The following is a 9,899-nucleotide window of genomic DNA, read 5'->3' as shown; positions in this document are numbered from 1 at the left end:
GGCATTTTCTTCCATATAGCACTTCAAATGGGGCCGCTCATTTGCACAGAAGTATGATAGCTATTGTTGTATGCAAATTCAACCAAATGTAGATAATCTTCCCATTTTGACGGTTGTTGCATCACGTATGATTTCAGCATGTCTTCCACCATTTGGTTCACCCGTTCGATCTGCCCGTCTGCTTAAGGGTGATAGGCAGAGCTGAGATTTAATTGAGTCCCTAACCGTTCAAACAGTGTCCTCCAAAAGGTGATGTAAATTTTACATCAAGATCAGATATTATGGTTTTTGGTAATCCATGTAACCTGAAAATATTTTGCATGAAGATATTGGCAATCTACACCACTCTGAAAGTGGATTGTACCGGTATAAAATGGGCTGATTTGCTTAATTTGTCCACCACCACCATGATAGAGTCGTTGTTTCTTTTATATTTGGGTAATCCTGTTATAAAATCCATAGAGATGGTTTCCCACTTCCATTCCGTAATTGGTATTGGTTGCAATAGTCCCGCAGGGTGCTGATGTTCCGCTTTGACTTGTTGACATTCCAAGCACCGTGCCAAATATTCTGCTACTTCTTTCTTCATGCCCAACTAGTAGTACTCCTTCCGGAGTGTGGTAATCAATTTTTGGTACCCTGGATGTCCCGCGTAGGGACTCTTATGAAATTCATCCAAAATCATACTTTTAATGTTGCCCTGGTTGGGAACATATAATCTTTTTTTATATCTCAACATGCCGTCGACATCCATAGCATAAGCTTGCTGATATTCATTGCTAGTTAGATTTTGAGCTTGCTGTCCTATTTGTTGATATCTCAGATCCTTATCTGTTTCCTCCTTAATCACTTCAGCGAAGGTAGTCTGCCCTTCACTGCAAGAAATTTCGTAGAGTTAATGTACCTTTCGACTTAAGGCATCCGCTACTCGGTTCTCTTTACCTTTCAGATGTTTAATTTCGAAATCAAATCCACTCAGAAAATCCACCTACCGTGCCTGCCTAGCATTTAAGGTAGGTTGATTAAAGTAACTAGTCAGGCTGTGGTGATCCGTCATTAGCAGAAATTTTCTGCCCAACAAATAGTGACGCCACATCTTTAAAGCATGAATAACAGCTACCAACTCCAAATCGTAGGTAGAATATTTCTGCTCATGTTCCTTTAACTTCCTTGACTCATAAGAAATTACCTTACCTTCCTGCATCAATACTCCTCCTACCCCTTCCTTACTTGCATATGTGCACACCACATAGTCCTTACCGAGATATTCTATGCTTAATATACGCGTAGTGGTGAGCAGATGCTTGAGTTGTTCAAAACTTTTTTGACATTCAATGGTCCATTTAAATTTTTGCCCCTTTTTCTGCAGGGAGGTGATAGGGTAGGCCACTCTGGAAAATCCTTCCACAAACCGTCTATAATAACCTGCTAACCCCATAAAAGATCTTATATCCGCTACGTCCTTCGGTACAAGCCATTCCATTATGGTCTTAATCTTCTCGGGATCCACCGCAATTCCATCTTTAGTAATAATATGTCCTAAGTACTGAATTTTTTCCTTAAAGAAATCACACTTGCCATATTTGGTGTACAAGCGATGTTCCCAAAGAGTTTGCAATACCATTCTAAGGTGTTCCTTGTGCTCCTCAATACTTCGAGAGTATATCAGTATGTCATCAATAAAAATTAACAAAAATTTATCTAAATAATGATAAAATATGTTATTCATTAAGCACATAAAGGTTGCAGGGACATTGGTTAACCCAAAGGGTAATACTACAAACTCATAGTGCCCATAGCGAGTCCTAAAAGTAGTTTTGGCTATATCTTCCTCTTTGATTCTGATCTAATGGTATCCCAAACGCGGATCAATCTTTGAGAACATAGTAGCCCCTTTTACCTGATCGAATAGTTCATCAATACAAGGTAACGAGTACTTGTTCTTAATTGTCAATTTGTTCAGCTGACGGTAGTCCATGCACATGTGAAGGGTTTCGTCCTTCTTTTTGACAAACAACACGAGAGCTCCCCAGGGTGACATGCTGGGGCGGATATAGTTTTTATCTAATAATTCCTGTAACTGCATTTTCAGCTCTGTCAATTTCGGCGTGCTCATACGATAAGGAGCTCGAGACACCGGGGCTGCTCCTGGCACCAATTCAATAGTGAAATCTATGTCTCTCTTCGGTGGCAGTCCTGGTATCTCTTCTGGGAACACATCTACAAATTCTTGAACTACTGAAATACCTTCTAAGGTGGCGGTCTTGTCCTTTGAGTTAGAATATCCGACCTGAATAGCATATATCTGACACCCTTTGCGGATACATTTTGCCAATTGCGAAGCAGTTATTGGCCAAATCTGTACTAGCCTCTGAATGCCTTGCATCACTTGTTGCTTCCCAAATTCATTCTTGTAACAGATTGTTTTTGTTTTACAATTTATAATGGATCAATGTTTTTCCAGCCAGTCCATGCCTATCAATACATCATACGACCCAAGTGGAAGTATGTTTAGATCTTCCTTCAAACGCTGCCCTGCTATTTCAAGAGGGAATTCATTGACCTTGGCTAACACACGTCTCTTGGCCACTGTTGCCAGTTGTACCAGCCAAGAGTTTTTAAACTTGACAGATTTTAATTTACACTATTCCACAACCTTTGGACTTACATAACTTAACGTGGCTCAGGGATCAATTAAAACAGAAAAAGGGTGATTAAAGATTTTACCTTCAAATTCCACCATTTTCTATTGATATTCAGCCTGATGGTCCTCGAGAGCGGCATTAATTTTAGGAATACTCCGAGCCACATCTCCCACCTTTGATGCCTCGTGAATCTGTGAAACTTGGTCCGTTCCTTTTCGATGAGGACAATTTTTAACATAATGAGGCCCTCCACATCCCCAACATTGGACTGGGGTCGTACTATCCCTTCATTCAACTTTACCAGATTGCTCACTGAATCTGGATTCAGCAAGTGGTCTAAATTTGAGTTGGTTTTTATGCACATTTCTATTGTTTTTCCCTTTGGAAAACCCCTTGCTGATACTACCGCGATTTCCCTTATTGCCCATAGAAATCTTGTTACCCTTCTTGTCAGTCCACCTCTTTCCTATGAGCTCTCCCTTCTGCTTATTTTGTTGATAGCACAACCTGGCCTTACATATAACCTCATCCATCATTTTTGGGTTATCAAACTCGATTCTCTCTCTCATTGCTATAGGTAGATTGCTGACGAATCGTTGTACCTTAGCCTTTTCCTCTCGTATGTAAGGTACATATTGGAGTAAAGAGGTAAATCGGGTGATAAACTCATCCATTGTTTGATGTCCAAGCCGCAGAACGTGAAATTCCTTGGCTTTCTCGTCATAAAATCGTTCAGTCAGATATCTTTCTTTTAAATATTTTTGGAATTTGTCCCACATTATGCTTTGTTCACTTACACCACGCACAATCTTAACCTCTTCCCACAATAAAGTGGCCTTTCTTTGTAGTTGAAAGATGGTTAGACGGGCTTTTAGGTTGTGATCATATTCATATAATAGAAAGTACTTGTTCATGTTAGTAATCTAGGCCTCGGCTGCCTCTTCCAACTCTCCATCAAAGTGTGGCAGTTTCATTTTTAGAAACTCTCCTTGCAATTCTATTCGTTGCCTTTTTGATGTGGGGTACTCTAAAGCATTATCCAGTTCCTTCATGTTCTATGTGATAACCTTTTTCTTCTGACACTCGTTCCTGTTCAGGGCTGAGAATCAGTTGGCGCTAATCCTACTTATCAGATAGGCTTTTCATAATTTTTTCCTCCTCCATGGTCAGTCTGTCATTTTTCTCACGCAGGCGGGCCATCTCATTCTTTAATTCCTGAATTGTTTCCAATATTGTAATATTAGTGTTACATGCCTCCTCACCCAACTATATCCATATTCTAGGATTTGTCGCATGTCCAGGGCCAGGCATATTCGTGGGTGGAACAATGTCCGTTCTTCTCATAATCTGTTGTTATCTTGTACTTAATACATCAGTGAGTTAACAATCATTATGAATATCGGGAATCATTTTAATTGCCAGAGGCCACAGTTTTGTAAGCTGGGCTCTAATACCAACTGTCACATCTCCAATCAACACATATAAAATATCATATAAAAGAATTTGAAATAAAAACAAAATAATATTAAGTCAGAGCTTTAATAATGAGAACATATGCAAAATCCCACTATAAAAAGAAATTAAACTTAAAAATGAAATGTGCATAACCTTTACATTAAAGTCACGGTACAGTTTTACACAAGCAATACTTTACACTATTCACATGTCAGTTCTGATTTTTGGCTTTTCTGTGCGATCCTGGTGTACACCTTTACAGAAATGTTGATGGTCTCATTAACTCGAATTAGATTTTATCATAGCTCACACAGTCTTATACATAAAACTAGTTGTTCATTTACCCTGGCATTTAATCCCTCTGCCTGTACGTGGAAGCGTGGCATGGCAGAACATCACCTCAGCTTCTGGTCACATTGGGGTTCACAACGCTACTATGGTGCAGTCTAAGGGTCTATCATCCAAAGGTTAGGGACTTTTGGCAGTTTGTTCGTGTTTTTTTGCTGGGTTTTGATACCTTGGTGCTTCCTCACTCCTCGGCAACTAGTTCGATTCAGTGGCTGGAGCGTTCGACCTGGTTTATCCTACGACTGATGTCACCAGACACGTTACCTCTAAACTTCATACTAGATATTCTATGGCTCCCGTTCTGCAACTTAGGTGAGGGTTTTGTGTTTAGCTGTTTTCCCTATTTATTATTATTATTTTTGTTTTGGGTTGATTCTGTTATGTCTTAATGATTCTAAGTACATCAGGTGTTACAATTTCATGTTTTCTCTGTAGGATACAAGGTGCTAGGCCCGAGGGTTTCCATGCAGCTGGCTCAAAGGAATATGGCACCCTTATCAGTCTTCTACGCCTAACGAATACTGGGTAAGCCATCAGTGGTCTTGTACTCAAAGACAGACAAGATTATGCATGATAGTTTCGGTTTAGCTAATATGCTTTCCCAGCTTCGAGCTAGTTCTGTAATTTTGTTTAAGGGTTTCGGACAATTTTTGCCGGAATGCCTCTTTGTGTTGGAGACTCTCTATAGATACATTGAGAGTGTGGTAAATATATTTATTAAAAGGATGCACTGGGGTTTCTATCAGTTAACGACTGGAACCCTTAGTCGCTTTGTTGTATCCATCTTCTAGCTAGGATCAGGTCTCGTCATAGTATATATTCCAGATGTATAGACTCTCAACTGTAAATTTAATGGACTGTCGATTTACATATATATGTCTTTATATGTCTCTCTTTATCCGATTTTCGCGTTTTCATTTTCGTAAGGATAACAATGTTTATTACTGATCTGATTATAATTTTCTTTGTGCTATTTTATGTTTGTTTTGCTCCCATTAACACATAACACGTTGTGCATTCGCTTCGTTATTTTCTAGAAAATGTATTCGGCTTTATTTAGCTTTAGCATAAAAGTAGATCTTTAAATAGGAGTGGCAGAGTCTCGCCACTCATTATGTATCTAAGGATGTATTTTTCTTTCACATAAATTGTAATTCGGACAGGGTCGACTTCTTCAACTCACAGTTCCGACACTAATATTTTACAGTAGGTTCTCGACATTTTATTTTGATTTTCGAATATTTGTCATTTTTGCTCTAGCTCTAACAGTTCTTACTGTTGCATGCCTAGGGTCGAAGAGTTGTTTCATCTACTCTCTCTGCTTACGTGATTGTAGTTGTGTTAATTGGGGTATTGATTTCTGGTTCATTGAGTACTCTTAGTATACTTCGGTTCTGTTTATGAAGAGACAGTTATTTATAACCCTTTAAGAATGAGTTAACAAGTCCTCTCTATCTATGATTGAAAGTAATTCAACTCTATTCATTTAGCTTTTTAAAGAATAAGCAACAGATCTTCTGTGTTTTTAATTTGAAGGTAATCGACCAAAGAATGAAACAACAAAACTTCCTTTGTCTTTAATTTAAAAATATTTGACTCTACTGGTTAACCCTATTAAAGAAAAATAGAACAATAGAGCTTTTAGTCTTCAACTTCCTGTGGATATTTATCACTACAGAGAAATGTCTAGGTGATGGAAATTTAGTAGACAATATTGTTTTTTGTCAAAAGCTCCTCAGAGAACTAGGGTTTTCATTACAAAATAAAAATTGGTTCTGTCTTAAGTGCCTATGTTCTTCGAGGGTTGAGCAAAAAGCAGGTTGGGTATGTTTTCTTTCTTATAATTCCGGTGTTTCTCTTTCTTCTAATCATTCAAAAAAATGTACTTTGGTGATAAAATTACTCTTTCTCCCTTCACACATAAAGAATTCATACATTCCACTGAGCAACAAGATAATTTGGAAAGGTGTTGCATACCTGGTTCTTTAAAAAAAGAAAAGAACTCACTGGTAGATGCTACCTCTTATATGTTGCTCCTTCTCCACCCATCCATGAGATTTGTCCTACAGACCAAATCTCCCCCCAAGCTTACTTGCCAGACTTTAGTCCTCTGCAAGTCTTCTTGCACAGAGCGTTATGTTATCTGGTCATCACGAGACTTAGCATCCTTTTACCTCTTTCTGTCTCACCTATCAGCACAGATTTTTCCTCCCCTCTACTCCCTTTTTTTTGGAGCATCACACAGTTAGGGGAGGTAGTTAGGGGTTTTCCCCAGGCAAGTGCCTTTTTCCAACTTCCCCTCTTGAGAAGTTACAAGGTCTGCTTAATTCAAAACATTTTCTATTTCAAAGTTAAGAACATTGTTTAACTTTAACAATAACAACCATACTTCTCTAGTTTACTTCTTACTGTGATAAAAATAAAATATTACAATATATCTGCTTACTGTAGTAAAATAAAATATTTTCAGCATATCAATCTTACTGTGGTAAAATAAATATTTACAATATGTCTTAGGACATCACAAGTGATCATTCTGAGTTTAGGTGTTTTACATTGTCGCAAAAAAATCTCCAATTGCCAAATATATTCTGAAAGACCTATTTACGGAGGAAAATATTTTTTAAATGATGTTTCCTCCCTATTAAAATGTTTTTTTTTTTCATAAAAAAATTATCTAAAGAATACTTAGAGAAAATATCTTACATGAAAAAAGTAAATGAATACTTTGAGAAAATATCTTTTAATTTGAATTTTCTTTTATTTTAAGACAAATGATTTTAGTTTATATTATGTGTCTGCAAGCGTTGAGAAAAATAAGATAAATAAATACTTTGATAAATTTTCTTTAAGTTTATTGGTCAAGACGGATGATTATAGTTAGCCTATTTGAGTTTTAAGTGATGTAAACAAATAAAAATAAATATAATCTGAATGTGATGTTATCTAAAATCAAGTTTAATAAATAGATATTTTGGATTTAAACAAAATTATAGCATTTTTTGGGTTTGAATGGACTTTTTTTAATAGCAAAATTAAATAATTTAATTTTAATAGTTTAAAAAGTAATGGGTGTATTTAAGTGTATTTTTCAATTAATATTTCAATTAATATAAAATAACTATTTTGTATTTTTTAATTAATATAATATAACTATTTTCTATTTTTTTTCAGATTTAATTAATTCAGTTTTCTAAATATTTAAATATTTAATTTTTATAGTTAAAAAAATAATATGAAAAAATTTGTAATTTATCTAATTTTAAATAATTTTTAAATTAATTAATTAATTTTTAAAGAAAAGGAGATATGCAATATTGTGTTTTAATTACAACAAAATTATTATTAGGTAGTACATAAATATATCTCTAAAAAAAACGCAAAATTATACTTTTGTTTAAAGAGACTCCAATAGAGTCTTTTTGTTTAGTAAAATTATAATTTTTTTAAAGGCACTTCAAAGTGGATCACCTAAAAAACAAAATTTATTTGTTATATTGTAAATTTAGTTCTAAAGAATCTCGAAGGGCCTCATTTGATCATTGATTTTTAAATCACCCAATTTTATTAACCTTTTTGAGTTTACATACAAAATTTATTTGTTATATTGTAAATTTAGTTCTAAAGAATCTCGAAGGGCCTCATTTGATCATTGATTTTTAAATCACCCAATTTTATTAACCTTTTTGAGTTTACATTTTTGAGATTTGAATGAAATCTTTTTGTAAAATTAAGCCATTTAATTTTAATAAATTAAAATAAAAAAATAAATAATAAATAAAAAAATAATTTAATTTTAATAAATTAAAAAAATAAATAATTAATTTTAGTGTTTTTTTAATTAATATAAAATAATTATCTTATATTTTTTCAAATTTAATTATTTTTTCAATTTTCAAAATATTTAATTTTAATAGTTAAAAGATAATATGATAAAATTTGTAGTTTATCTATTTTTAAATTAATTAATTAATTTTTAATAAAAATGAATACGCAATATTGTGTTTTAATTATAACAAATTCATGAGGTAGTACATAGCTATATTTAAAAAAAATTGAGTCTTTTTTTTAGCAAAACTATAAAAAAAAATTTGAAGGGACTTCCAACTAGATCACCTAAAAACAAAATTTATATGTCATATTGTAAATGATTGATAACCAAATCCTTGATAACTATGCAATGTTAATTCATTTAGTTCTAAAGAATATGTCAGGGCCTCATTTGCTTATTGATTTTTAAATCACCAGATCTTAATTCACTCTTCATTCCATGGGGAGCAGTACCATACCATATCACATGCGTTCATATTGGGGGATATATATTGATGAAAAATGACCTAATATATTGAACATATAATAAGAAGTAAAGGGAATTTATATGTTGTGTATAAAAAATGGAGCTCAAAGTTAATAAAACATACAAACTGGTATAAAAAATGTTAATGAAAAAATGGATACCTACAATATCTATTGAAAGTAGGGTCTTTATTAAAATTGGGAAGGTGTATTTGGTTCATATTGGTAGAGGGTTAAATAAAGTGTTTTTTAAGGTATTTTCCAATATGTAGTCAAATTACATGTATTGTTTAAGAAGCCACCAATCCACTTGCTATATTAGACTCTCATTCATTAAGTGAACCTCTTGTACTTCATTCACACATAATTCTGTATCTTTATTGATATCACCGAAAACATGAAAATATGCTAATATGCTAGAACTTTTAATACTTTATCCCTCAAAAAAAACCTTGAAATATACTAAATTTTTTAATATTTTGTCTATTGAAGAAAAACATTTTGCAAGTTCTTTATAATGAAATCTCATTCAATTTCTTTAATGCATGAATATTATCTTGATTCGTAAAGGCGGTGAGGGGAATTATCTGCTACCTGGATAGAAATGAGAAGGATGCGTCGGGCAGTGATGTGGCTGATGCCGCACCATAACACATGTTGAAGAGATGAAATTAGCTATTTGTAATGAGCGCCATTGCTAGTGATTGGGAAGAAGCCAAGATAAGCGTGGAACTCGTCCACAACTCTATCGTCTCGGTCGTCCTGAATAAGAAAGTCAATACTTGCACGACCAGGGTTTAGCCTGCGTGATCCTACGAGGTAGAGGGTGCCACAGAACTGGTATCGATGCCCGCCTCTTCTCTTTGTTGCTTGACCCAGCATTGAAATATTTCTACATATTCATTTGAATTGCCTTCACAGCGCACTCCATCTCTTCATATTGAATTTCTTTTGTTACAGACTTAATATGTCTCTTTCAAATCTTTACAAAAGCCTCGTCGACTTGTTGCGGGGTTTTATGGTCGTTTGGCTTTTATCAGGGATTTAATGCTTGTTAGGGTTTTTTCGCCTAGTTTAGTCCATTCGTCCAATAGTTTTATAGTCATTAGGATTTGAAGCTAGTTTAATAACGTAGGAGGCTTTGGTAATCAAAAT

The 9,899-nt window shown here is 34.5% G+C and overlaps 1 protein-coding gene across 1 annotated transcript; it reads right to left on the bottom strand.

Annotated features, from left to right (window-relative positions):
* Positions 1 to 595: 595 nt before the first annotated feature.
* LOC149256181 (uncharacterized) lies at positions 596 to 2,743 on the bottom strand. The gene is made up of 6 exons (XM_089455258.1): positions 2,728 to 2,743; positions 2,486 to 2,589; positions 1,901 to 2,290; positions 1,413 to 1,546; positions 993 to 1,070; positions 596 to 875 (listed from the first exon to the last, which is right to left on the bottom strand). Exons 1-6 carry the CDS (start codon positions 2,741 to 2,743, stop codon positions 596 to 598), a joined length of 1,002 nt encoding a protein of 333 aa, XP_089311384.1.
* Positions 2,744 to 9,899: the final 7,156 nt, after the last annotated feature.

The sequence above is a fragment of the Pinus tabuliformis genome, chromosome 7 (genome assembly GCF_031772625.1).
Source record: "Pinus tabuliformis cultivar Carrire ecotype Pingquan chromosome 7, CPIR1, whole genome shotgun sequence".
In the NCBI taxonomy this organism is placed as follows: domain Eukaryota; kingdom Viridiplantae; phylum Streptophyta; class Pinopsida; order Pinales; family Pinaceae; genus Pinus; species Pinus tabuliformis.
The sequence above is the reverse complement of the archived record's forward strand: the minus strand, read 5'-3'. Positions and strand labels throughout refer to the sequence as shown.

Excerpts from the sequence above, each read along its gene's own strand:
- LOC149256181 (XM_089455258.1), bottom strand. Across the intron at positions 2,291-2,485 it reads TTCCACTTGGGTCGTATGAT|GTCGGATATTCTAACTCAAA; the intron begins GTATTGATAGGC and ends TATGCTATTCAG. Across the intron at positions 1,071-1,412 it reads TTAGCAGGTTATTATAGACG|AAAATTTCTGCTAATGACGG; the intron begins GTTTGTGGAAGG and ends TTTGTTGGGCAG.